At 51.7% G+C, this 27,505-nt stretch overlaps 9 protein-coding genes across 9 annotated transcripts; 4 read left to right on the top strand and 5 right to left on the bottom strand.

Annotated features, from left to right (window-relative positions):
* Positions 1-185: 185 nt before the first annotated feature.
* PG994_013112 (uncharacterized protein) lies at positions 186-1,068 on the bottom strand (the record flags this gene model as incomplete). The annotated part of the gene is made up of 4 exons (XM_066864521.1): positions 186-352; positions 404-865; positions 922-950; positions 1,010-1,068. The coding sequence occupies 4 exons, from the start codon at positions 1,066-1,068 to the stop codon at positions 186-188; spliced, it is 717 nt and encodes a 238-aa protein (XP_066709482.1).
* Positions 1,069-1,825: 757 nt separating this feature from the next.
* Positions 1,826-4,475, top strand: PG994_013113 (uncharacterized protein; the record flags this gene model as incomplete). Its single annotated transcript, XM_066864522.1, has 2 exons — positions 1,826-2,321; positions 2,350-4,475. 2 exons carry the CDS (start codon positions 1,826-1,828, stop codon positions 4,473-4,475), a joined length of 2,622 nt encoding a protein of 873 aa, XP_066709483.1.
* Positions 4,476-7,908: 3,433 nt separating this feature from the next.
* Positions 7,909-11,229, top strand: PG994_013114 (uncharacterized protein; the record flags this gene model as incomplete). Its single annotated transcript, XM_066864523.1, has 6 exons — positions 7,909-8,412; positions 8,472-9,200; positions 9,263-9,575; positions 9,639-10,003; positions 10,059-10,256; positions 10,312-11,229. 6 exons carry the CDS (start codon positions 7,909-7,911, stop codon positions 11,227-11,229), a joined length of 3,027 nt encoding a protein of 1,008 aa, XP_066709484.1.
* Positions 11,230-12,829: 1,600 nt separating this feature from the next.
* Positions 12,830-13,787, top strand: PG994_013115 (uncharacterized protein; the record flags this gene model as incomplete). The annotated part of the gene is made up of 2 exons (XM_066864524.1): positions 12,830-13,120; positions 13,236-13,787. 2 exons carry the CDS (start codon positions 12,830-12,832, stop codon positions 13,785-13,787), a joined length of 843 nt encoding a protein of 280 aa, XP_066709485.1.
* A 767-nt stretch (positions 13,788-14,554) lies between these two features.
* Positions 14,555-15,253, bottom strand: PG994_013116 (orotate phosphoribosyltransferase; the record flags this gene model as incomplete). Its single annotated transcript, XM_066864525.1, has 1 exon — positions 14,555-15,253. The coding sequence occupies one exon, from the start codon at positions 15,251-15,253 to the stop codon at positions 14,555-14,557; it is 699 nt and encodes a 232-aa protein (XP_066709486.1).
* A 575-nt stretch (positions 15,254-15,828) lies between these two features.
* Positions 15,829-18,494, top strand: PG994_013117 (nucleolar gtp-binding protein 1 protein; the record flags this gene model as incomplete). The annotated part of the gene is made up of 8 exons (XM_066864526.1): positions 15,829-15,849; positions 15,944-16,102; positions 16,249-16,310; positions 16,415-16,432; positions 16,587-16,619; positions 16,671-16,775; positions 16,831-18,385; positions 18,453-18,494. The coding sequence occupies 8 exons, from the start codon at positions 15,829-15,831 to the stop codon at positions 18,492-18,494; spliced, it is 1,995 nt and encodes a 664-aa protein (XP_066709487.1).
* A 1,127-nt stretch (positions 18,495-19,621) lies between these two features.
* PG994_013118 (uncharacterized protein) lies at positions 19,622-21,475 on the bottom strand (the record flags this gene model as incomplete). The annotated part of the gene is made up of 1 exon (XM_066864527.1): positions 19,622-21,475. The coding sequence occupies one exon, from the start codon at positions 21,473-21,475 to the stop codon at positions 19,622-19,624; it is 1,854 nt and encodes a 617-aa protein (XP_066709488.1).
* Positions 21,476-22,850: 1,375 nt separating this feature from the next.
* PG994_013119 (uncharacterized protein) lies at positions 22,851-23,951 on the bottom strand (the record flags this gene model as incomplete). Its single annotated transcript, XM_066864528.1, has 1 exon — positions 22,851-23,951. One exon carries the CDS (start codon positions 23,949-23,951, stop codon positions 22,851-22,853), a length of 1,101 nt encoding a protein of 366 aa, XP_066709489.1.
* Positions 23,952-23,988: 37 nt separating this feature from the next.
* On the bottom strand, positions 23,989-24,983 carry PG994_013120 (uncharacterized protein; the record flags this gene model as incomplete). The annotated part of the gene is made up of 2 exons (XM_066864529.1): positions 23,989-24,701; positions 24,761-24,983. The coding sequence occupies 2 exons, from the start codon at positions 24,981-24,983 to the stop codon at positions 23,989-23,991; spliced, it is 936 nt and encodes a 311-aa protein (XP_066709490.1).
* Between the last annotated feature and the right edge of the window lie 2,522 nt (positions 24,984-27,505).

The raw sequence follows: 27,505 nt of genomic DNA on the forward strand, positions 1-27,505 counted from the left end.
TATTTGCTCTTCATTAGCTGGTTCAAGATCGCTACCCTGCGATTGGGACGCCCGTGGGCGCTGACAAACACTCCTGAAGTGCCCATTCTCCCCTCTAAGTAATGGTTCTTCCGACGCCTCAACACCGAAATTCTACACCACAGTGGACCAAGAAGGAAATTTAGTAGGGGTCGGACAGAATGGCCTTAGCAGGTCGATTTGAAGAATTGAGGGTAGCAGTTGCGCATCTCTTCCAAGTGCCGGATCTGATACTGCGACGCCGGGGTTCTCGGAGCCTTGACTCCTTCCTCCACAAGATGGGCCGCCGTCCAGCCTAGTTGCTTTGCGCCAACGCAGTTTGCGTACGAATCATCTGAGGGAATTAGTGCTGCCGTCTCAAGAGTGATACACAAACATTACTCACCAACGAAATAACAATTCCTAGGTTGCTCAACTCCAGCTTCCCTCATAGCCTTGGCAAACATATCGGGGTGGGGTTTACAGAGTATGGGGATAGCTGCGTAGTTGCAGTACGTCAAGCCTTCGAACAAGTCCTCGACCCCGAGGAGGCGGACGACTCTCTTGCCATGGTTCACATAGGCATTCGTGAAAAGCCAAGTTTTGACTTTAGTCTTGTCAATGTCCTCGAGCAACTTCCGCAGCTGAGGGTTGGGTTTGATGATGTCCTCCAGTGGTAGGGCATCATCAACTTTCGCGTTGTACTCAAGAGGGTCAATCTGGTGGTGACGCACCAAACCCTCAATGGCCAGTCCGTAATTCTGATAATATTCCTTATGGAGCCGGACAGCCTCTTGTTCGCTGACCCCAAGGTGTTTAGCGAAGTATTGGTCGATCAGATCTGCCATGAGGTCATGGACTTTGGCACCTACGAATGAGTAAGTAAATCTGATACAGCCCAAGTTTAATAAGCAAGAGACTTACTCTTGGGATACAGACAATTATCTATATCACTAAATCCATGTTAGCCGCGTTTTATATAGTCGCCAATAGGCAAAGTAATTCTGCATACAAGAACAGGACAGGTCTGGTGTCCTCGCCTCTGTGCGGTTCTCCCTTTTGCGACCCCATTTTCACCCTCCACGGTGATGCGGGATTATCTCTGGAAGTGCTCCTGCTGAGCTCAAAACCACTCGGCAGATGAGAAGAAGAATGTGTATAACGACCGGGACTATAGGCTCTGAAATAGCCGGTAAACTGATGAGTGACTAGAGGATGATTCTGGTTCTTTAATGATCGCGTAAAAGTCGAGTGAAGCTTGCGCCAGAGTGTAGCATTCATGGAGTTTGTGGAAGTCTCTATCTCATCAATGTATACTCTGGATGCAAGAAGTGTCCTGAGGTTTCTATGCCGAGGTATTTGAGTCACGGGGGAGCGTGATACAGTATTACAACAGGTTGACTTAGACCATCCTTCAATGGACGCCGGCCTCTTGTGGCGCAGTCACAATCGATATGCAATACGACCCATTATTTATTTGCATCATTAATGGATCCACAGCAACTAGCCTGGCCAGCAATCTTATGGAGTCTTGACAGTTCCGGCCTCCGACAATTTGGGAGCAAGCCTTCCTTTCTGCGAACTTATTTCCAATACCACAACCAAACCATCCTAACATTGCTCGCAGTGGATCCTGTGACGCGTACCTCTTCATCATCTCATCGCTGCACGGCTGCGTTGGTTTGTACTATACGTGCGACTAACCTTGCTACACGATACACACCTCCTGATGATTGTGTAGCCTACTCTCATCTGCTTCTTATCCTGATTCCGTGGCTCGAGTTTCTTGGATGATCCAAACTCTACTAATCGATCACATCTGCCCATAATGGCACAAGCAAGCATGGCAACATTGCCTGTGGCCACTGGAGCTGCTTTGCAGCCGAGTACGGTATTATCTGAAGATGAGCTACGACAGATCCACGAATATGACAGAGTTGTCCAATTTCGAGATGCCGTCCTATCGGGCTCCCACCCCCATATCAAACCACCAGCTCAGTTTGGTGCGACGAAAGCCCAAAGTAATATGCAGACATCTTCTTCGCTTGGCGGTTTAAATGGAGAGACTTCTGGTTCACTAAAACCTGCCCATGTCCATGATTATCGATTGGACAATTCCCAATCCTTCAGAGCCAACTCGCAGCAATCGGCAATTGCTTCCTCTGCGACCGGTGGCCTTGTGAACTTCGCTAAGGACGCTGTGGCAGGCGCTGCTCAGTTCGATCCCCTCCTACTCACAAAATCTGATGTACTCGTGAGAGCCGAGTTGCAGCAGCAAAGACAGCGGATCGAGAAGGCCCTCAGAGAAGAACTAGAACAACGTCGTACTTGCTAGTAAAACAACTCAGCCAGCTGAGCAGGAGGCTGACTTGGATCTCCCTGATATTCTTGCGAAAGCCCTGACTTTGGTCCAGGCAACTGCTCCGCCTGCTGATGCTGAATTAGCTGCTAACTCCTCGGACTCAAGCGACTCCTTCGATAACAACACATTCTATTCCAGTCAGCATGATACTCCAGAGCCCCATCTGTCCTCTCCTCGAGCTCACAGCGCGTCAGAAGATGTTCCGATGCGAGAAACCACCACTTCAGCTCCCCGAATTCAAGTCCATGATGAAAATTCTAGAGCAGTGAACACGCAGCAGGCTGGTAAAGCCTCGACATCCTTGATAACCTCGAACAATGTCGCCCATCAAAACCATCTGGTACAGAATACCCAGCCCTACATGGGAACTGCTGATACTGCCAGCTTTGCTGGTTTAATGTTGCAGGGTCAAGCCCCTGCTGTGTATTCGCAATATGGCGTTGGAAATCCAAGTGAGGGCCGGATGCCGGCCGGTGACCAAGTCCAGCCGATGGTCATCAGCTCCAACGGCAGTGGCTCGACCAGCCGTTCCGACGATAGATATGATGCTGATGGACGAGCTGGACCAAAGCAACACCGTCAAGCAGGCTTGGTTGCTCCACGAGAACCCCCATTTATACGAAGCCATGATCTTCAGCCTTATGCTCCTCAGCCTGCCCACGTTTCTCCCTTGGCAACGTCGCGCCAGCCGGCCATGCCTGATCCCGAGATCAGCATACTACCCGGAGCGCCGCCACAAGTCGCGGCGTTAAGACAGGAAGCTGGCAATGGAACGTCCCCGGAGAGTTCCCCACAAGGCGAAAAGGGCAGCAAGAAGAAAAACAACAAAAAGAAGAACAAGAGAAAGACAGCAGCAGAACGACCGGCATCCCCTTTCATCAAACCCGAGCCCCGCTCGCCATCGCCGCTTTCCGCGCCCCAGTACTCGAGACCAACCAAGCGCCAGCGCCCTTTGCTACGCCAGCAGGAGCTGAACTACGACGAGCCCAGAAGACCGCAGTCCGTCGAGGTAATCCATGACGATTATGACCCCAGAGTCACGCGGGAAGAAAGGTTACCAGCCGCGGTTGGGTACGAGAGGGCTATTGAAGACGCTTATGGACGTCCTGTGCGTCAATCTGTTGCAGCAAGCAACCAAAGATTTGACCTGCCCGTGTACGAGGATCGAGGGCTGGATGAGCCGATCCAGTACGTTCGTCGTGCTCCTGAGCCATCGTCCTATGCTGTTCCATACACTCCTTCTGAGGCGCATCTAATGCGTTCAGCAACGTACTCTGTAGCTGATACCCCGTATCGAGAACCCATTGCTTATTATCCCGAAGGACGAATGAGTGTTCGTCCTGGGACTGATAGAGCTCGATCTCGGTCTCCTGCGAGGGCTGAATCACGGTCGGCTACTACAATGGGCCCCCCAAGACCCCCAACACGAATTATCAGGGACCAATTCGGACGTGAGTATATTGAGCCCCCGCCCATGCGACCAGTCTCACGTCTTTCCGCCGCACCCCCTGGGAGGCCCCTTGAACACGAAGTTATCTACGAGCGTCTTCCTGTTTCGGGCACGTTTGAGCAGGACGGTGTAATATACAGACGGGCCTCTCCTGTGCCAGCACAACGGAGGGTTGTAACCCAGCCAGACTATGGCGCCGTAGACTACCGAGGCTACCGCCAGCGGGACTACTCCATACATTCAGTCCCTCCTCCTGTGCCCGGACACGAATATCTTCAGTATCGAGGGACTGAAGAAAGGCGGCTTCCGCCGGAGCCACCACAAGAATACGCTATGAGGTCTAGCAGTGTTCGGCCTCAAGAACCTATATGGTACGAGTACCCAAGAGTACAAAGCATCAGACCATCCGAAGTCCCTGTCAGAGAATATGCGGCCAGTATCCACCCAGAGCCCAGGCGCGAAGTTGTTCCTCCAACATATCGCGAGTATAGTGTAAGGCCGACTGAGCTGGATATGCCTAGGCGCGAATATAGTGTTCGTCCCATGGAGCAGCGTTATTATGAGAGGCCTGTCCTACGTGACGATGAGGTAGCCTACATCGAACCACCACGCACGGTGCAGCGCGAAATTGTGTACGAGGATGGCCGTAGGGAGGTGTGCCGATAGAGAGTAGTCGAATCGAGTTGCATGGAGGGGTACCTGTACATGAGGTTGTATATATTGGCGGTCCTGGAAACCGGCCCTGGACATAATAAGTGATGGTTTACGAAATGATCGTTATGTTATATTAGCCTACCGACTGAGGCGTGTGGTATCCAGTAGCAGGTTGCCTGTATTATGAAATTTATTTGGAAGTCAAGAAGCGCTTCAAGGCACGGCGATGACCCAACATTTGATTAGGTGACATCAGCGTTGAGTGTCGATAATCATTACAGCGGACTACCTGGATCAGGTTGCTCGTTTGAGATTGCAGCACTCCTTTATTTGGTACAGTAAAGCTTATTGGATCGTTGAAGCGGACTTGTAACTGGCAAGATTACCATACGTCACTCACATGGTTCCAGTGTCTTCCATGAGAGGTTGCCGAATTCGGATCTATGCGATTGAGGGAGAGGGGCTTTGCACATCAGAAGTGGGCGCTTTGGACTGTGACCGGCCGTTAAATAATTACACCTGACACCTTTGCTTTTTATACCTACCGTATATGTACTTTATATATATATGCAATTAGTTCAGTAACTGTAATGTTGAATGCAAACAGGGCCCTACTGGCTAGCTGGATGAGAACTGCGAGTAACTCAGCTGGGCTTTCATCTTCACCCGTCCTCTCTCAAGGCAAGTTCGGGACCAGCAAAATTCCCGAACCGGCGTCATCGGGGCTCACTGAGGAATGGGTATATGGATGGATCCCTCTTGTCAAGAAACCAGGTGAGGTCCTCCCAGCCCTATCTGTGCCCCACCACCAAATATCACAACGACTGGCGACTACATCGGAAGTATGCACCACTGAGGTGGGTGCTGACGTGGATGAACACCACCCGCCATACCCGTTAGAGACCGAGAGAAGCCGGATTGAGCTGAATTATATCCAGCGGATGTGGCTACCTAGGCATGGCCAGGCGAGTGCGCAAGTCGCTTTCTACTTAGTTTCATGCGACACCTCCGCGGACCAGGCCAATTTGTCAATGTTCTGCAGAGCTCCTGGCGAGACTCTAATATCAGAGGTACGTGCGGATCACCCGGCCTCTAGGGTTAGGTAGTCTCTGGATCTTTGATGTTTGTCCCCGCGGTTCCAACAAACCCGTTGTCTACAAAGTGCTTGGTACCGAGAGCCCAAGAAAGAAAAAGACGAGTCTCTCTCTAGAAGAAACAGGACGGGAGTCTGTCTACAGTTAACTACATGTCCAAAGTACAAATTGGCCTGCTATCATAGTCTCTGGAGTTGATCTTAAGTTAGAGTATCTTGAGCCATTCCACTCCGTAAATTCCATAGCTGCATCAATTCTGTGTAGCAGACAGAATACGCAAAATGTCAGTGGAGGAGGGCCGTGGGTGTTCGCTTCACATTGTTCGACTCTGAGATGTTTCGTCTACTAAGCATAAGCAGATCTTGTTCAAAACCTGGTAATACATACCGGAGTCTTGGTTTCAAGTCCATATAGGATGTTTGTATGTGGCCAGACCAACGTCATTTCCCTCGTGGTGGAAGACACTGGCCATACACAGTCTAATGGATTCCGCCCCTACTTTGACAGCCAGGCTGTGCTCGAAACGACCCGATCGAGCAGGAAAGTCATTTCAGATATCAACAAAGGATTCGTACCACTTTCAAGGACGAGGGGGACAAGGGCATGCGCGTCGTAGATTGTGTGGACCCTATCTAATGTTGGTTGTGGCTATGTCGAGACACCAGTAAAATTGAGCTCGAATTTGCTTTATTACATGTATGTATCTGCCTCGTAGTATTGGCTGGCACCCGTTTCCTACAACAGAGTGCTGTTTGAAAACTTATTGGGACTTTTATGACACGGACAGCCTCTTATTAAGGTTACTGCCATCCTTGTCAATCCTTGTCCAGCAGCCAGTTTTCTTTTCCTGCCAGGATTCCAGGATTCCAGGATTCTTGTGATAAGGTGTCCGGATTGTAGGTAAAATATGGAATTCAACAACGGTGGACGTCTTCCCCGACCTTAAGAAGAAGACGAAGATCTCGAGAATGCTACCTGCATACATCGACTACCTAACCTTACGTATATCAGGTACATAGGAATGAACGAAGAATATCTGATACAGCCCATGGCTTATTGATCAGGTGTCTAACTTGTCTAGACTTCCAACCCGAGATCTGACATTACCATGGGAACCAAGGCTTCGCGTGCTTGCGTTCCTAATGCCCAGTAGGTAGACATATGTTGACTGATTAATTGGTTGATTGACTGATAAGCCTAGAGTCGATTTTAATACGGTGTGGATTTCGACAGTTGGCATTGATCAAGACGGGAACAAGATCTGTCACATATAGTTCTACGTTCTGTTACGTCCTTGGGCTTCTATACTTCACTTTTGCCCTGGTAAAATGAATTTCTCCCCTACTGGACAAGGACAACTTGAGATTCAGAGTGAAGAGGCTTCCAGTTGAAAGTAAACGCTCCCGCCGTAAGTAGGTACGTATTTGTAAGGTATGCCGACGAAATGTGGGTCCAATCATTGATCTAAATTCAGCCCTCAATAAGTATGTGGAAGGGAACTACAGGTATGTATGCGCATACATGAGATGGGTATATCCATAATCTAGGTATGCCTTTATACTTGAATGATTCCGGCCATTATCCAAACAAATATCCAATCGATACCATGATACGAGGGGGGATTAGATACATCCATGCAGGTTTCAAAGCAATGGCGCTGGGCAGTTCATGAGATCAGGTAGGAGGTAGATACCTAGAAACCTGGTAGGAGGAGGGTTCAATGTATCATCGGCGGATCAGTGCACGGATTTTTAGCAGTGAAGGGGGCCTGTAAGTGGCCAAATTTGGCAGCGTTACCTATCGTCCAGCACTCCACTGGCCATCCCCCCCAGCAAAAAAACCAGCTGTGGAGGACGCACTGCTAGCCGCTACCGCACCAATCTGATCCAATATCCTGCTATGTCCAGGCAGAGCACGAGCAGAGAAGACAAGAGAGAGCAGAGCAGTGTGTAGCTCTGCATTGGCTCGGCGGGTGACAGCGCACACTTCCTTGCACCATACCACAACCACACCACCACTTCTCTCTTTTCTCACCATCTCTTCCTTACTCCTCACTACGCCTCAACTCCTCCCACCTTCTCCCCATCTTGCATTAGTGGTATTGCTCAGCGCCAAAGGAAGAGAGAGGTTTGAGATTGATCCTATTTCCTTCTCATTCTCCCATTCTTTCCTTTCCTTCTTGACTCCCTCTCTTTCCTCCTGCCCTCCGCCCCGTTCCCCTCCCTCTTCCCCCCAGTGATACCCCATCCCTCCCGTCACCCGCGTTTCCCCCCCAGTCGGCGGTACATCCTTGTTGTCGGATTTTCTGGCCCTCGTGTTGCTGCTCTGCGTGTATATGCTCTCTACCCATCATGCAAAAGCTCGCCAATATGCGTCACTGGCCCGAGAGGATGAGTCCTAGCTTCGGCATATCATCAAGACCGAATATGAACATGTCATCGATAAACCCTCATCAAAAGACGGCCGCTCCGGGAGCTCCGCCGTTAAGTCCCTCGCCCGCTGCTGATAGCACGATACATTACTCGTTCAACGTGCCATTTGCTTCCGACCTCGCCGGCCCCAATACCGAGGAGATTCTGCACGCTACCGGGGATTCAGTAATGCGATGGACTCATCCTGGGGATGCGCCCGACGACGTGCCAATCTACGAGCTGCCCGTCCATGCCCAGAACGTTGCCAACCTGGGCAACATGTGCATGGAACTCACAAAGGGACCGCTTCCCATCGAGGCTCACGTCATCTCGACTACGCCAAAACACCTCAAAGGCCAGGTCACGACTGTGTGTCTATCCGGCGCCCCGGAACTAGTTCACAAGAGCCGGGAGACCATTCTCAACGAGACCCCGTTGGCGCTGGTATGCATAGAGAATCTACGTTGACAATTTTACACACCCTAACTGAAATTACTTTACAGCGTTGTACGACAGTAGATGTCGAGTATGCCCTCATTGCCGACTCGAAAGCAGGCTCTCTCTTCAAGCATGTCACCGACGCTTTGAACACGTTTGCTCAGTTCTGTGGCGTCGACATCTTCATCCTCGGTCCCAAATTAAGCCCCATGCTAGACGGACTCAACGGCGATGTTGAGGTTATTCGAGACCAGAGATGGCGTGTAGCAATCTACGGAGACATAGAATCATCGGAACACGCGAAAACACAAGTTTTGATCTTCATCGATAAGCTGCTTGGGCGAACGCTTGACATCATGCGCGTCGAGAGTACCCTGCATCCCATTGTGTGTGGTCGGTCCCGGAAGAACATCAAGCTGATCGAGTCGGCTACCAACACGGCTATCTACTTCCCGCCCTTCGCTCAACTTTACCGCTACTGCCCGCCCAATGCCCAGCGTCGAAACCCTGAAGAAATCTACATTACTGGCGAGAACCCTCAAGGAATCGAGCTGGCTAAGCGTAAGATACACGAGCTGGTCAGTCGTACCAAGCTGTTCATGAAGGATGCCGTGGCATCGCCTGCCAAGATCGATACCGTTCTTATGGGCCGCATGGACAAGGTGCGCAAGATCATGGAAAACAACGGCACCTACATCATGTTCCCGCCGCTCGCTTCTCAGCGCAACATGATTAGAGTACAGGGTGTCGAGGGTCTCCAGATCGAGCGAACAATGAAGGAAATCATGTCTCTGGTAAGTTTGTCCTCTCTTGGTCTTGGTAATCACCAGTCGACTGACTTTGTTCGTGTGACTAGGCTGGGCAGTTCTACTACGCTTCGTGGTGGATTCAACAAGCCGGGGCTTCTCAGCTTCCTAGTCCTCAAGAAATCCGTGTCATCTTGGGGGATATCTGTGCCAATTCCGACGCCGACATCTCCTTCGACAAGATGACTTTCACGATTACAGGCTCCGACGATGCCGTCAAGGCTGCACTGGCTGTTTTGTCTCAGATTAAGTTCGTCAACCAGACCCAGCACCAGATCAGGGTGAAGATTGAGTTAGCCAACGAGCACAAAGAGTTTGTCTCCGGCAAGAAGAATGGCAAGATCAACAAGATCATGACCCAGAGTAAGTTGAAATTCGTGGCTCTAAAACAGAACCGTAGTTGTACTGACCAAATATTCTCTTCAGGCAACGTCCAGATTATCTTTGATAGCTTCAGAGAATACAACTTCGACATTGATGTGATTGCACCAAGCTACGACTCGATGAAACAGGGCCTGGGCCTTGTTGAACAGGAGATGCCGGCTTCCATCTCATTCCATGTTCCAGACCAGTATCATAAACGCATCATTGGTATCGGTGGCCAGCACATCCAGCGTATTATGAAGAAACACTCGGTTTTCGTCAAGTTCTCGAATGCTATGGACCGTGGTGGCATGGGCCGTGAGGATGATGATGTCAAGGTTGATAATGTTATCTGCCGAACACCTGCCCGCAATGCTCAGAACCTGGAGCTGGTTAAATCTGAGATCTTGGATATGGTTGACCGTGCTGTGAGTCCAACACCTTTCCTCTCCCGGCAAACAGTCTGCTAATATACCGTCTTAGCACTCCGAATTTACCTCGCAGGTTGTTACTGTCGATCGCCTTTATCATCGTCAACTGATTGCTCGCCTGCCTGAGATAGAAGAGCTTGAGAAGAAATGGAACTGCAAAATTGTCTTCCCAAGCACGGAGCAAGCAAGCGATGAGGTCACTGTCACCGGTCCGGAATGGCAGGTGCCGCTCTGCGCTGATGAGTTCCTTGTAAGTTCTTCCCAACCGCAAAAGTCTGTATGGAGCAAGCTGACACTTCTCAAAGGGCATGGTTCCTGAAACCCATGAATTCATACTGACCCGGACCCCATCTCTGGTCAAATTCCTCGAGTCTCCCGAGTTTGTCAATGATCTAAGTGGCAAGCTAAAAGCCCAGTATGAAGTCACTCTCGAGGTTCACGAAAACCCCGAGGAGAAGACGGACGACGGAGGCCGCACCATGACCTTGTTGTGGAAGTTGACTCGAAACAACGCCGGTGGCCTTCGAGATGCCATCGACTTCCTGCAGGCACAATTTGCAGCTGCTAGTGTCGAGGCTACGGTTGTCAAAGGTGCCTTGCCCCGTCCGAAGTCGGACTCGTTCGAAGACACGCTCCAGTTCTTTGACTCGAAACTTCTCCAACATGCCCCTACTGTTGTTGCGACAGACTCGCCAACCAAGGCAGGGTTTGGCGAGGAGACGTCTTCGCAGCAGCGCACCACCACTTTATTCGATAAGCTCCGGAAGCCGTCGCAGCTTCTTTCATCGCTGGATCGCAGAAAGAACAGCTCTCACTCTGTCAACACTTTTTTCAAGGGTTCCAGTAATGTTTCCAAGTCGTCGTTGATCTCAATTGAATCAACGCGCAGCTTCAATGCTGACCGCAATCCCTGGAACGATAGCGGCGTCAATCTTCCAGATGACGACGGCAACCCTTGGTCGACCCGTCACTTTGGTAACGGCTTCGACAACAAGTTGACACCAAATAGCATCACCCATGGCGGTGGTGACGTTACTCCTCGACATGGCACACGTGCCTCGGGAGACAGTGGCCGGCCGTCCACTTCTCATTCTACAAATTCAGGGATACCCCGGTCCCATTGGACCCTTCCGTTAGATTTTTCATCTTTTAGATGTTCTCAAACGTGCAATACCCCTTCGGCTGGATATACCCTGGCGTCGTCAAAATACCCGATCCTTTGATTTTGCATTGGTCGGTTCTGTTGTTGATTTCACATTTGATTCTGTTTTCATTTTTTCTCTTATTGCTTGCGTTATTCCAGTTTTTGACGCCTGTGTTGCCTTTCATTATTCAATGTCTAAAGGTTATCGGGTCATGCTGTACACGACGTGGCCTGACTTATATCCACGACTCTCCGACATGATACCACGAGTTAGCTGTTCGAGGGAGGAACGGCGTTTGCAACAGATCGACTGGCGAATACACCCCTATGATACCACAAAAAGCACCAAAAAGTCGATATTATGGAACAAATACCTCAAAACGCGATGATTTTTTCGGGCTCTTTATTATATTCGGCGTCGACTTTCATTCAAGCATCTCGCTCCTGCTGGGTCTTCGGTCTGGAATTCGTGAGGGTTCCATGGCATCGCGAACTATCACGGACATACAGAGCAATACCAGACGTGGCATGCCGGACTGAAGAAAGACGTTGGCGGGAGGAATGTGAAGCTACGGCTGCCTGTCGTGTTGGGCAGTCTGCTGGGATGAAGGGAGAATGCATATTGCTTTGGAATAGGGAGATGGCGGGCGCGACGACATGACTGGCATGGTAGGATGGCGGATTGTCAAGTGTACGATATACGGAGATGATAAACGCAATGATACCCTCTGGTTTCCTACAACGTATCCGGGTACTGGATCCCCGGCTTTTGGTACGTGGGACACTTTACGTCATTTTTAGGCATGTTTGATATGCACTCATTACCTTGTCCTGGGCCCTGGCTACTTTTGGGGGCCATATATTTCCACGTACTTGGCTGAACCGAACGCAGAATTCGCCGTCTAGATGGGCGACGCGTGGCCTTGAGAGCTCGTCCAGCAGGTATGTAGAGGAGTAATATGGTTCCGGTATTATCAAAAGTGGGCTATACTTGTCTACTATTGCTGGACCTGAAAGCTGGTGGCCGGTCGGGGTCACTCGAGCAAACAATTGATGAACTGGTAGTTATCCCCTAAGGTTACTTGCTTTAGCAAACACGAAGTGATATTAGGAAAGGATTCAAGTGTCGGCACTGGTTGCATAACTAATCTAGCGGCGTAGTAACCCGGTAACTCAAATCTACTCCCCAAGGTAATATGTCCGTTCCAAGTTACCCCAGACGGATGTTGTGATGGATGGATGGATGTTTAAAGCAGGCGCACCGATGATCATTGATAGAAGTACATTCGTACCTGCATTACTACAGCAATCTGGCAATTGACCTGTGCTTGCAACTCGCCTGAAATGGCAGGCAATGGAACATCAAGTAAGGCTTCCCCCAAAGTCCCCTCAGCCCTGGCTCCTGCATGTATCGTCGTGCCTTTGTTTCTATTCATTGGTTGATTTCCAGGCGAGCAAACCCCTCCCCACGGCCAGTCCATGCCATTGGAAGTCAGCCTATGTACCCTCTCCCACCAACTAGGTCGACGCCTGTTTATTAGAGCTTCCCTTCGGTCGGCTACATCGTTTCAACGTCATCCCCGCTTTCCCTTCCACTTATCTTGTTTTCTTGACCATTGTGTGACGTGAGGTATCTTACACCCAACACGACCACCGGTAATTCACCCACACAACTAACCATGGCGGACTCCGGCGAGAATCCTCCCACGCGCCCCGAGATCAACAACGACGACGACGAGGGCGCCATTGATGATTCGGAGGATATGGATGATGACATGGCCCAGCTTCAGCAGATACAATCCGAGTCACGCCGTCGTCAGTCCAAAACAGGAGAATCCCGCATCCAGCAGCTCCTGCCAGTTCCCTTTCTGCCAAATATCCGGCCACTCACCATCTCGGATCTGGAGTCCTGTGTGGCTCTGGAGAATGCCGCCTTTAGCGATCCCGCGCACCGTTGCACGCGCGAAAAGGTCAGTACTCCCACTGTTTTGATTCGTCGCTGTTTGGATCCGACGAGGCCTTATGGCTACAATGGCCTGGGCTAAACATTTGCGACGTCTAAAGCTAACTGGATCACGACCACAGTTTGAGTACCGTCTCTCAAGTAGCTCCGAAATCTGCCTGGGCTTGTTTATTACCGTGACCTCGGATAAGGCCCATGAATTTGAGATCGACACAGTACGGACGGCTTGGCCGGTGGAGACGGGTCGCGATGCGATCAGTGTCTTGCTGGCTCATGTTGTTGCGACCAAGTGTGATGGCGATGTCATCACGGACGAAGCCATGGATTACCCAAGAGATTTCCGCACAGTCAAGTCAAACTCTACCAGACTTGGCCACCAAGAGAGTGCCCGTACTGTAGCCCTTCACTCATTGGCTGTATATCCAAAACTCCAAGGCTGCGGACTCGCAAAGCTGCTCATGAAGTCGTACATGCAACAAGTCAACAATGCCGGGGCCGCAGACCGGGTTTCACTGATATGCCAACAAGTGAGTTACCTGTCACCCCAGAGAAAGAGCAAGTTCAAACTGACAGCATGCTTTAGTACCTTATCGACTTCTATGTCCGATTTGGCTTCAAATCCCTTGGGCAATCTCAAGCGACGTTTGGGGGAGGAGGATGGTATGATATGGTGAGTTGCAGACAACCGACTCGCTCCCACTCTCATGATGCTCTAACAAGGACCTCGCAGACATGCAAGCTAGGCGGGCCACCAAAGAAGTGAGATAGACAGTGCACCCACCTCGTGGCATCTTTATCTTGCTTATTCTGCCATTCCTGTACTGACTGGCATTAGACCAGTATACAGGAGTGGTCGACCTTCTGGGAAATCTGTTACGTTCGAGGTTTCGTATCGTAACAACAAGCGGCTGTGATCAGCGATGGTACATACACGTCTCTTACAAAATGATTGGTCGTTCTTTTTTGCATTGTCGTTTACACAGCATTGCGTTATTGGTAGCAGCAGTCATGCCGGCATTTGATACCCAACATCCAGGGCTATTCGCGCGACAAGCAGCGGTTGGTCTGATTTTCATGTGGAAGATCGCATCGGCTCTAGAGTGTTGCCTTCTCTATTGAGAAGCAGAATAGCGCAGTTAGACATCCATAGACTTACAGAGTACGAGTTCTCTGCATAAGACTTATCCCGTGCACACATCGCCATCATCCTCCCAGGCGATGGTTTCCTCGAATGCAACGGAGGCTGGTTTCAGGTGGCTCGCAAGAGGCTCTGATCGGCTACCATATTTAGCACTTGGGAACCCTGCGCTCGATTCTCCAAGCTCATTGATTTCCACTTAGAAGAGATTATCTGGGATGATAGGACGTAAAATTTCACTTTCCCATTATGTTCACTCACGGCCACATGTAGTCTTATAGGTTACCATAACAGAACAAGATCTCAATCGCTAGCTCCGTACTTAGCCCGATAGTCCTCAATGGCCTTGAGCTGGTCCTCGGTGGCGAACACGCCGGATTTCAAGCCGTGAATGATATCCTCGAGGTTCAAGATGGCGACGATGGGGATGTCGTATTCCCGGCGCAGCTCGCCGATGGCGCTGCCCTGCGAGTCGGGCAGGGTCTCCTGGCGGTCGAGGGCCACAACGATGCCGGCGACGATGCCGCCCTCGGCGCGGATCTTGTCAATGGCCTGGCGCTTGGCGGTGCCGGCCGAGACGACGTCGTCGATGATGAGGACGCGGCGGCCCTTCAGGGGGGCGCCCACGATGGAGCCCCCCTCGCCGTGGTCCTTGGCCTCCTTGCGGTCGAACGAGTACTCGACGCTGCCGTAGCGCGCCTGGTCGAGCTGCGCCAGGGCCAGGGTGGCGGCCGTCGCGAGGGGGATGCCCTTGTAGGCCGGGCCGAAGATGACATCGAACGGCAGGTCGGCGGCGGAAGAGGAGGAGGAAGAGAAGTGGGCGTGGATGGTGTGGGCGTAGGCCGTGGCGAGCGCCGAGAGGAGGTCGGCGCGGTAGAAGTCGCCGGCGTTGAAGAAGTAGGGCGAGATGCGCTTCGACTTGAGCTCGAAGGTGCCCAGGCGCAGGCAGCGGCCGCGCAGGGCGGCCTGGAGGAAGGTCTCCTTGTAGGACTCGAGGGCCATTGTATTTGTGTAGGTAGGTACTTGGGCAGGTAGGTGTGAACCTTTACTTGCTTTTCTATAGGTAGGGAGTGACAAGAGTAAGAACTGGAGACTTTCTGCTTTCCAATTGCTACCTTGGGTGACGATAGTGAATTAGGAAGAAAACTATGCAACTCGTCTTTTATTGCCCCTCCGCTCCGGCGCCATCCACCTCTTGTCAACCAAGTTTGGTCCTCTTCTTGGTGTGTATAAGTCAAGGTGGGGTCTAGATTTGGCTTCTGTAAGGTGGGGTTCTCCACTGTCGCATTTACTTTAGGTACTCTTATCAGGGACTGCTGGCGGGGTAAAAGTGCGCAAAATCAAAATTTGATTGGGAAACTTGCCGGCACTCACCGCCAAAAATTTCCGTGGAGGCAAAACCGCCCATATACACGATAAACTGCTGGCTGCTTGTGCTACTACCCAGCCAGTCGGTAGCAGCACTTATCAGGCGCAGCCCATTCTCAAGAAAAATAACCACCCTGCTGCCGCCCTCCCGACCAACTCATTCCTACTCGGTTTTTCGGCACGTCGAGTTCTTTTTTTCCACAGCCAAGATGAAGACAACTTGGAAGGACGTAAGTGTGGTCGAGGAAAATCTGCGGCGGCGCCTCCATTGATGATGCTGCTGCTGTTACCAGTCTGCCTGGATGCTAACTTTTTCTCCGCCAGATCGCTCCGGTGCCTACGAGCCAGGAGTTTCTCGACATCGTCCTGAGCCGCACTCAGCGCCGACTCCCGACTCAGATCCGATCGGGCTTCAAGATTAGTCGTATTCGAGGTTTCTACACCCGAAAAGTCAAGTTCACATCGGAGACATGCAGCGAAAAGGTACAGACACACCCTTTTCCCTCTCGCTCCCCGCTATGATGCGCATTGTACAATGGCTATTTGCGAGCGCATCTGGCATACAAAAGAGAAGAACAGGGGGGGAAACGCTTGCTTGTCGGACTCGTCGCTTACACCTTCGCTATCAGTTTGATGCCATCCTCAACGGCTTCCCGCGCCTGGCCGACATTCACCCATTCCACGCCGATCTGTATGTGTCACCATTCATTCCCCCGGTCACTTCCCTGCGGAACCAGAGGAGAACTGAACCTGAGTGCTCATAAATTGGTTGTTTGCTGACTGACTGATTGCTAGGCTCAACACTTTGTATTCGTACGTAAACGCATTTTCCCCGTTGAAGTCTGCAAGGGCGCAAAACCATTTCGATAGACGACGTAATGGATTTCTGCGCTCCGAGATTCTTCCAGAGTTGATATGGCCGTGGCCGCACCTGGTATCCTCTGCTAACTCAAGCATCTTATAACAGACGAGACCATCTCAAGATCTCGCTCGGTCAAATGTAAGTAACCTCACAATTGCATAATAGACGAGTTCTAACAAAGAAAAAAAGATCTACCGCAAAGCATCTTGTCGAGACCATCAGCCGTGATTACGTCCGCCTGATCAAATATGCCCAGTCGCTGTATCAATGCAAACAGCTGAAGCGCGCCGCGCTGTAAGTGCTTTCCCTCCAACGAATGCCACCACCGGCGAATAGCCCTCGATATAAGCTTATACTCATTCTTCTACTGCAGCGGTCGTATGGCAACGCTGGTCAAGAGACTCAAAGACCCCCTGCTGTACTTGGATCAAGTACGGGAACATCTCGGCAGACTTCCCTCCATCGATCCGACAACACGTACCCTTCTGATCTGCGGCTATCCCAACGTGGGCAAGAGCAGTTTCCTGAAATCGGTTACCCGAGCGGATGTCGAGGTGGAGCCGTATGCGTTCACCACCAAGTCGCTCTTCGTCGGCCACTTTGATTACAAGTATCTTCGATTCCAGGCTATTGATACCCCCGGTCTTCTTGACAGCCCCCTGGAGTCCAAGGGCCCTATTGAGCTTCAGAGCATCACGGCAATTGCCCATCTCCGATCTGCTCTGCTCTACTTCTTCGACCTGAGTGAACAATGCGGTTATTCCGTTCACGCACAGATTGAGCTTTTCAAGTCGCTGAAGCCCCTTTTCGCCAACAAGCTCGTTTTCCTGGTTGTTAACAAGATCGATGTTATGAGACCCGAAGACCTTAACCCCGAGACGGCCCAAGAGTTCCAGTCGCTTCTCAGCGCCGCCGATGTGGAGATGCTTCAGCTGAGCTGCAACACCCAAGAAGGTGTTCAAGAAGTCAAGAACGCCGCCTGTGAGCGCTTGATTGCGGATCGTGCCGCAGCAAAGGTGAAAGCAGGAACCAACAACTCGGGTGATGTGGGTGGCCGCTTAGCAGATGTAATGAAGCGTATCCATGTTGCAGTTCCCGAAGGCGGTACTCGCGAGACCTTCATCCCCGAGGCTATCAAGAACATGAAGAAGTATGAGAAGACCGATCCCGAGCGACGGAAGTTGGCCCGTGACATCGAAGAAGAGAACGGCGGTGCTGGTGTTTACAACGTCGATCTTAGGGCCGATTATCTGCTCGAGAATGATGAGTGGAAACAAGACCGTATTCCTGAACTCTTCGAGGGAAAGAACGTCTACGACCATGTTGATCCGGATATTGAGGCCAAGCTGCAGGCACTGGAGGAGGAAGAGGAGCGTCTTGAAGCTGAGGGCTTCTACGACTCGGAAGAGGAAATCGACGATGAAGAAGAGGCGCAAATCCGAACAAAGGCCGAATTAATCAGGGAGAAGCAGGCCCTGATCCGCAACGAGGCCAGGATGCGCAAGTCTCTCAAGAACCGCGCAGTAATTCCTCGCAAGCTCGTCAAACAGCCCCTTTCCGAACTCGAGGAAGGACTCGATGTACTGGGTGTCGACACGACAGATCTTGGCCTTCGGGCCCGGGCTCAAGCCAACACACGTGGACGTTCTGTTACCAGATCTCGTATGGGTACTGAGGTTTCTGATGGCGATGCCATGGATGTCGACTCGACTCCTCGTGATAGACTGCGATCTAAGAGCAGAGCCAGAAGCCCGGCTACGAACAGACGTGAAGACGGTGTGGTGGATGCCACAGCTCGCGACAAGGCTGAGAGACAAATGAAGTTAGGACAGCGTAAGATGAATCGCATGGCCAAACAGGGTGAGGCTGACCGACACGTCGGTACCACCATGCCTAAACATTTGGTAAGTTCCCCTTGTGGTAGAATCTGCCGTTTCTCTCTCTCGGAACCAATGCTAACCTCATTTGCAGTTTGCTGGCAAGCGTTCGATGGGCAAGACAAGCCGCAGGTAAATGCGGCGCTCGGGATGGCGTGCTCTGATATCTTGCGAGTGCATGTGTCACGTTCTAGATCAGACTTTCATGATGGGCGTTCTTTGGAGTTGACCGGGAAATATATCTCCAAAATGTTGTTTACAGATGGTGCATAAAAGATTTAAACCCCCATTCATTCTTGTCTTGTGATGTATACAGATTGTGCCCAGTAGCGGTTTTGCACATTCCCCAGATCCATGCCCTTCATCGTCATGGGAACATCGGCGAACGAACAATCATGCCTGAATGACCCCGTCACTGTCTGTCCGATGGGATCTAAGCAAATAACATGTGTCAATTGTTCTTGGCACGGTCTACCACTATACACGTGTAATTGTGACCATGAACAACTTTTTCTCTTTTCTCTCCATGTCTGTTAGCAGGCCTCATTATCCCTCAACTTCTCTTCGAGAAGGGCTGGTCTGTAATTTATAGAATCCAAAGCCTTTACGCAGGAAGTTGACTTTGCGTATCATACAGGAACCCTCGGGACAATGGATGCCGTCAAGACTGTCCGTCCTCTGGGCTGACATATCCGGGATGAGATCACCCTGAAACCAGGCCAGAAAAAAGAACCACTCTACCAATCCGCGTCTCCCCTTCTTGTATCCATCTTATCATACATGAACACATCTACCCAAGGCGCCTAGGCGTCCCCCTTTAGCTGATCTCATCTACTCACTAAAACTGTACTCTCCTCCAGAACGCCCCCTTTTTCTTTTTTCATATGATGTGACCTCAACGCCTTGGCCAAAGTGGTACGGCCATGAAAAATAAACTAGACTGCTGCTTCGCGTGCGGGGGACTTCGCTGGAAGGGTATCACGAAGTAAAGTTTGCCGGAAAGGGTGTAGGAGTGTGCTATTCCTTCCTGCAACTGGGTGGTGAAGATACATACGGCTGATTGGTACAGCATTCGGAAGATAATTCTCAACACGGTTCAATTAGTTCAGCTTAAGGCATCAAGCAATGCTTTCGAATTGCCTTGGGGCCGTGCTCGCTAAATTCGTTGTTAGCAAGATGCTCCTGTGTTCATGTACAATGGACAGACAAGTGGAATCAAGGGCGTCGTTGGGAGGTGTTGATTCGGGAATAGGGATGTTCAGCTTACTTGTAATCGACCCGGCTGAGACTTGAGAGACGCTGAGCATCGACCATGTCGTTGCCGGGGTGCACGCAGTATACGAGGCGACCAGCCACGAGAGCACCGAGAAAGTGCGCCTCTTCGTAGCCGGCCTTGCTCCAATCCTGCAGATAATTCGGTAGCTGGGCCAGCTTGATGCTGGTCGGCGTCTGGGCGTGGGATTGGTGGGAGGCGTGCGCATCCGCAGTGGTCGTACCCGGGACACCAAGTGAAGCGGTGGTGGCAGCTTGCAGCAAGGGGTTGACGGAGCTGGTTGTGGGCAGAGGCAGCTGGCCCAGAGGAAGCGAACCACTCGTGGAACCCGTAGGGGTCTGCGACCCGGTGCCAGTCGGGGTGGCCATATTAGAGGGAAGCTCCGACGTGAACATGGTGGCAGTGCTGGGGGATATAAGATAGCGTGATATCAGCGTCTGTAAGACGTTTTCTTTGAGGCCTCGCAGCCTGCTTCCATTGCCTACAAACACAATATTGTTCCAGCAATCCGGTCGTTTGCTCAACTCGGGTATGCTCTGAATTGTATTGTAGATAAGTCTGGCAACCTGGTCGATGTACTCGCGGTCAACAAAGAGAAATCTCTCTAGTCCCACCTCGATGTCTTTGCGAATACGTTTGGTTCGTCGCTCAGTTACGGAGCTGGTAGCCTCGGGGGCAAAGGGCAAAACGTCCGTGGCCGTTTCGCCAGTAGGCGCAGGAGGCGCAGGAGCAGCGGCGGCGTCTCCTTCCACCTTGGGCGTCGGCTCGGCTACCGCTGTCGCTGCCGCATCGCCGTTGGTCGCAGGCGGGGCCATAGACTCTACTTTGGGTGCGCCATTGGAGAGCGGAACCTGCACATCCTCGTGGACCGTCTCCTCATAGTAGAATGTATTTGTCTTGCGCTTGGCGTTGGGCAAGCGAGCGGGTCTGTTGGCGGCAGCCTCGGCTTCTTGAGCCTTGCGGTGCTTAGCCTTGGCCCTCTCCGCCTTCTCCTTCTCCTTCTTAGCGAGAAACTCTCGTGTGTTGCCGCTCGTGACGATGTTGGCCACATCGAGGACACCCTCGTCCGCTACTTTGTCGTCGACCCCATTCTCAACATCTCCAGCAGTACTGGGAGCCGCTATCGTGGACTCGTTGATCTTAGGTGCCTCGACCACGGAATGGGCCAAGGGCTCGGCTGCGACGTCCTCGTCAGGAAGCTCCATACAGTTCTTAGCAGTTGCGACATAAGGCAAAACTTCGGCGAGAGGGGACTTTTTCAGTTGTTCACACATGTCCAGAGTGAAGCCCTTGTCTTTCAACAGTCCATGCAATTTCTTGGTCAAGACGTTACCGCCTGCTTCCAGACCGGGAGTAAAGTAATCCAGGCTCCTGTGAGCAACAAGGTTGCTGTCCCAGACACAGGAAACGTCCATCTTCTCGTAGCCAATGTCAACCACTGTCATGTTGAGCCACTTGAGGCCATACTGCGCAGCAAATGCGCTATGCATCAAGCATAGAGCTGGCGTCTTGGTCTTCTCGAATATGAAGCGCGCAATGATTTCATTGTCACCACGGGTCCACTGAGGTGAGGCCATTAGCACTATGGGGGTATTATGATAACTCGTCGTGAGAAGTTGGTGAACGTGGTCAAGGAATGCCAAAAAGGCCGCCATGTTGACGATGCGTCCTCTCTGGATGGGGTAAATGGCGCCCTCGCTCGAGTCCCGGTCCTCAACATATTCGAACTCATCGTCATCTTCGGGTTTGGCTGCGTCGCCGCCACCGTTCGCGGCGGCGGTGGCCTTCTTCCGCTTGTACGTATGGTAGGGAAGGTAGTCATCGGTGTCCGGGTCCTTGAACATGCGGGTAGGGAGACGATGCGAAGGTAGTGTAGCTCATTGCAGCCTAGTTGGGCAAGTGTGGTCTGACTGCCGGGGCAGATCACGAGGACCTGCTCCTCCTTCCATTTGCCCTGCTGGCCTGACATGTTGCTTACGATGTCGCCCCGACGTTGCTAGCTTTAGAATATGCCCCTTTTGCGTCCGCGAAGGCTCAGCACGAGACTTAATCGGTTGCGATCTCGTCAAGGTCTAGAACGCGTTCGTCGCGCAAAGTCTACGGTAGGTGGTAAGTCCTGCGCCCTTCTCTCGAGGAATCCCTTCGGGGATAGTCTCTCCGGGATCGTAGTCGCTGCTGGTTGTCGGTTGAGCTGGAGCTGGTATGGACGACCAGCCACGTACCGGCTAGCTGGGGTCAGTGCAACGGGGAACCAAAGTTCGCGGGAACTCTTGTCAAAATTTCGGGGAGGCCAGTGCGGCTGAGGCCGGATTCCAATTGAGCGCGTTTGAACTGGGCGCGTTCGGATACGCGGAGTTGATGGTCGACTGTGTATACACGGATACCATATACGGTGTATGCGTGCGTGAGGTGTCGTCGTAGATGGGATTTATCAGCCTCGTCACGTCACGTCGCGATGTGGAAAGCTGGTTGGCGCTTGCCGCGACTTGGCTGTGTGTGGTGCTTGCCTTTGCTGTAAGTAGGAATTGGCCAGGAAATGGTCTGAGCGTCTCCAGCCACTGTAGGCACCAATGTGGCTAGTGAGCTCCAGGTTAGTGGCTGTGCTAACTCTCTATAGCTTACTCGTACCTACTTGGTAGGTATCATAATTCTTGGCAAGTATTCATCTACATACATAGGTACTCTGTAACCACTATATCAGATCACGCTGGGGATTGATTACCAGACAAATGGACCACCAGAAAGTGTTCTCATGGAATTATGGACTTCTAGACAGTGTCGTTGGTTATGTGGTCTTTGTGGAGCTGTGGGCATCGTGGTGAACCGTTCCGTGGGCATCAGAGCATTGCGTCTTGAGTTAATTATGTACAGGTGATTATCTAGTTAATTAGATTTGCTAAAGGGGTATTCCGTCCTGAAAATTGAAGAAGAAGAAGAAAAACATGGGAGGGCTCTGGTCCTCTTCCTCCGCTTCATGATGCCAGCTCTTGCCACCAAATGGCAAAATTATAGAGAATGTGCCTCCCTCCTCCTTAATTCGCCTCATATGGTCAGTAAGCTTCGCCCGCCATGCAGCAGCCTGGTCCTCCCTAAAAAGCATGGTAATCCCAGTCCTAAACGCCATTGTCCGTTTCTCATAACTTTTGAACTTGAAGAAAATGAATAAATCATACATCTACACGCCATCAGGCAGTAATAGCAGCTGCTTCCGTTCTCGGCTCATGCTGAGCCTCCTTTGGCCGGTGGCAGCGTTGTATTTTCAGCATCTCTCGGGAGAGTGCTGCGAGTAATTCGCGAAGTATCCTCGCTCTTTTCTGATGTCTCAGTAGGCGTTATTGGATCTTTGACTGCAGAGTCGTCCGCTACCGCTAGAGGCTGTTCCTCAGCCTGTGTAGGGCTGCTGGGTGCAGACACTGGGGCAGCAAATTTTTCTTGTGCTTTGGGGGTCGCTGCCTCCTCGGCTGGTTGGTCCAGGTCGAACTCCTGTCGAAGTGGGCTGCTCACCATGTTGACCGCGCTTACATCGCCAAATTCAGACTTGTTCTGTCGAGACAGCCGGGCAGCACTGCGAGCGGGCAGTGGTGGGGGCACCCGCCGTGGAATGGTCACCACAGAACCCTTCACCTGAACAGCTTGAGAAGCGACAATGGCCATTCGAGGTGGCTGGGCCGTTGCGACTTCGTACACGACGGGCTCCTCCGCATCCTCGAATTCCTCGCCGTCGACGTCATCATCATCAGTGTTATCCTGATCGTCCTCGTCGTCCTCGTCGTCGGCATCGGCTCCATTTTCCGTCTCCGAATGCGCCGTTGAAGTCTGACTTCCATGATCGTTGGCGTGTATATCCAGGCTTTCTTCCTTTATCGGGCTTGTCGTCATGACGATGGGTTCGTCAAGATCCGGAAAAGCCGATAGCTTTCGAAGAGCACTGATGTCAATTTTGGTGTAGTCAACCTCCTCCGGCTTCTTAGGTACCTCTGGCTCCTTAGTGTCCGAGCTTGAGTTGATCTGATGGCCATCCTCGCTTTGTTCTGGACTGGGTGTTGTATTGGGCGTGTTGACCTCAGTCTGCGTCTGAGCATCTGTCAGGTGACTACGCTCGGTAGCCATGGTCCTGTTCGACATGTAGCTGCCCCTGTTGCTCCTCGTCAACGAGTAGGTGTCAACACTATGACGACCGGCCCTTGGCAAGACTGAGCTCGAGGGACTTGGGCAGAACTCAAATTGACTGCTGTCTGGTCTTAGCCTGCTACCCGCCTCACGGATCTCCAACCCAGCCATTTCCAGAGCCAAGACCCCATATGGGTCGGGATCATCCATGTCTGGAATGCCAAATATTGGTGCAAGGGAGGCTGCGCTACCTGTCGTATCCTAAGCTTGCATCGCTAGGCGCGGGGTGCGCGGATAACTGTTCCAGTAAACTCGCGTCGTAATCTGTGCGACCTTCAGCGGCCTTTAGCATTTCCGTCAAAGGCCTGAGTTGCGGCAGACTTTGATTCACGTCACCGGCCAAAATCTTGGGAACACTGAAAGGGTTTCCATAGAATCGTTCGTTCTCGTCGGTGCTCTCATTCAGTACGGTTCCTTCCAGTTTGACCTCCGCCAGCTGCCCCTTTGATCTCACATAGGTGAATACTGTGTCGCTCAAGTCTGTACATCTGATTTCGTTTTCCCACAGTCCTAACGAGACCAGTGGTCCGGCCGTCATCCCGACGTCCGTACCAAGGACCACTTTTGGTCGGCCCATAGCTTCTAGCATGGTAAAGGTGTTGATGACCATGACACAGTCGTACACGTCGACGCCAAGGAGGAAACCGAGCGTTGCCGTTTGAAGTATTAGGCCGGATGGAGGCGACCAGGTACCATCCGACTTGCGAGCTAACAGAATACCACTGCCACCTGAGCCAGTCGACGACCACAGTCCGGAACGCATCGAAGTGAATATGGCCAAGCCGACGGCATTTTGTATTATTCGCGGTGGTATCTTCTTTAACACTTGACTCGTAGTTTGATTGCTCGATGTCGTCGAAGGGCTGCTAGGGCGGTCATCGGGTGCCACGAGGCCCTCGCCTAATCACACAACGTATTAGTGGTTGACTCCCCAGGCTAGAAGCGGTGGGCTATCGTACGGCAGAAAGCCTGGAGAATGCGCGCGGCCTTCTCGCATTCCTTGTCCAGAGTGCCGGCCCAGAAAGCTTCGCGTCCATACCGCGAGCCGCTGAGCCGGTTGTTCGAGGAGGGGATCTTATCCGCCCATCCGCGGACCTTGTCGAGACTGTTCTTGCCCGTCGACCCTGCACTACTCCTCGACGACCGGTCCCAGGACGGCAGCAGGGCCGAAACCCGCTGCATTTTGAAAGAGTCTAAATCGTGGGCGGGTGGCGATGTCGACAACTGCCCGGCAAGCTATGTTGGCGTAGCCACTGCGGCACTGTGTAATAGAGAGAGCGGTTGCTTCCTGGGTTTGCCAAGTCGATGGGTCGTGAATTTACGAAGCTGGTATTTGAGGTAAGACCCGGCCCGGCCCCCAATTGCACAGAAAGAAGAGCAAAAGTCGGACTTCGTGGTTGGGAGGAGGGGGGAAACGAACGATTGAAAGAATGACGGATTCGCAGGAGTGAAGTTTTGACTGGGCCTGCGCCCTAGTAAGTAGACAAGGAAAGCGCAGGGGTGGTGGGATGCTGTAACAAACCCGAGTGGGTTAGAGGAAGGATCAATGGATGGAGGGATGGGATGGGAAAGATGGGAAGGCTGCAGCTGCAGGCAGCCAAGGCAAAGGAAGTACGTGTATGTGTTGCATGTGGCATTGCCGAACGTTCGATGGCGGCCGAAGATGGAGGAGCAAGTCCAGGTTTTCTTTTAACGTAGATACCTCTCAGCAGGTACACTGGCTGCTTGCTAGGGCTCCAGCTTGGAAGAGGCTTTGCCGTTAGGTGTCGCCGTAGCGCAGCGGCCAGCACCCAGCCTAGCCCGGCCCCAGCTCAAGATTAACGACAATTAATAAAAGGGACTCTCTGTCTCTCATGTTGCCCATCCCATACCTGCTGACGGCAGCATCCACCGCTCGGGGTTCGCGTGTATGTAGCAGTAGCAGTAGCAGTATTTACACGCTGGTCTGCGCTAATAAGGGTGATAGAAGATCCAGACAATGGTGAACCAAAGGCAGGCACACTGCTTACACTTGCAAAACAACAGAAGCAATATGATGTATGCTGTTGTTGATTCCGCAATGTACCGACTGTTTATATCGTACAAGTCGCAGCAGGCTTAGACAGGGAGGGGCATCCTTGTGCCTTGTGCCTTGTGGATAAAGGATGGAGGATGACGGGCTTTTGAGATGGGCCCTTATTTCTTGTTTCGTTGATGTGGTTGCGCCTGGCCCAATCAGTCGGCCATGATGAATTCAAAATTTAGACCCAGGAACGAGGCACGACGGGGGGGATGCTGAGTGGGTGTAGATGGCAGCACAAACAATTAAGGTAGGGAGGTGGGGTGGGCTGTGTGCGTGCCAAATAGATGGGCAGGCAACCTAGCAGCAGCTAAATGAAAGCCCGTTCGTTTGCAGCAAGTATGCAGACCATGACCATGTACAACGAACGAAACAGCTTTCTTCAATTCACACACACTCACACATGCTCACGAACCGTACCCGATGTGGGGAATGCAGGAGAGAATAATAGACACCAGCTGGGGCAACACAAGAGTTTCAGATAACAGGCGAAGAGGGACACGCATGAGCTGTACCTAATGATAGGTGATGTTGTATAGGATAGGCTGGGAATGTGAGATAATTCCGCATCAGAGAGTTTGCCGATACTTTTGTTGAGCCAGACCAGAGCCAAACTGTACTGCGTCCATACAGGCATTCCTATGTAGGTACTATTTGCATCTAAACTAGCAGTTGCTTTCGGCCGTCTTTTGTTTGCAAATACGGAGTACCTGGCATTGGAAATAGAGGCTCGAATTAATCACAAGACCGTTCCATCATCCGGGTGGCCAATGTACCGTACCCAGAGCAAGTCGAGTCAAGCGATGCCGCCATGTGAACAGCCAATGAGCTGGAACGGCAAGGCGTATCTCCGCCAATTTTACATTACAGGTTGTATGACAACTCGAAGTTGCTCATCTCGAGAAGCGCGCGATGGCGTCCCTTTGTGTCTCAGGGTCATCATGTTTTTTCACTTGTTGCTCTTGGCCAGCCAGGTGAGCGCATGACCACGCTCGGTATTCCTTTTGATCCCCCACACCATCTATGTATCCCCTTTTCATCGCGACATACAGCTGTTGCCACTATCGAGTCTCTCCTTTCCCCCTACAGCGCCAACGGACTAGTCCCCCTCGTTTGTACATATTTGCCGTTTTGGCGACAACGAAAAAGAACAAAGACATACACAAAAACGAAAGACGGCATCCACGGAAGCCAAAAGGGGGGGGGGAGGGGGGGGTTTAGCGGTACCTTGCAAGTGTAGTGGTGTGTACAAGCAGGGCTCCCCTAACCTGCATTCTTGGCAAGATCTTCCCATTCCGCAATGGAGATGAAGGATGCGAGCTTGTTCGTAAGAACGGTCTACTTCACAGTAGTAGTATGCATATGCCGGTAGCTTACGGCAAGCGAGCAAAATACCATGCATAAGCACATACGAAGTTCTTGCTGTATAATACTGGAACTTGGCCCAACAACAAGAAAGTTTTATGGTCTACTCCGTAGAGGAGAGGAGCACCATCTTGGGGTGCATCGTGATACGACATTCCGCTCTCCGGGGACAATACCCTCCCTGTTTGTAGCCGTACTACGGCGTTATTTAGAAACACGTCTTAGATCCACGGGTTCAGCAAACTTCCGGCCTGCAATCTCGCTGGAGCGAGATACAAAA

Source organism: Apiospora phragmitis (assembly GCF_038363925.1).
Source record: "Apiospora phragmitis strain CBS 135458 chromosome Unknown utg000011l:1.0-3236445.0:1.0-3240683.0, whole genome shotgun sequence".
NCBI classification, from domain to species: Eukaryota; Fungi; Ascomycota; class Sordariomycetes; order Amphisphaeriales; family Apiosporaceae; genus Apiospora; species Apiospora phragmitis.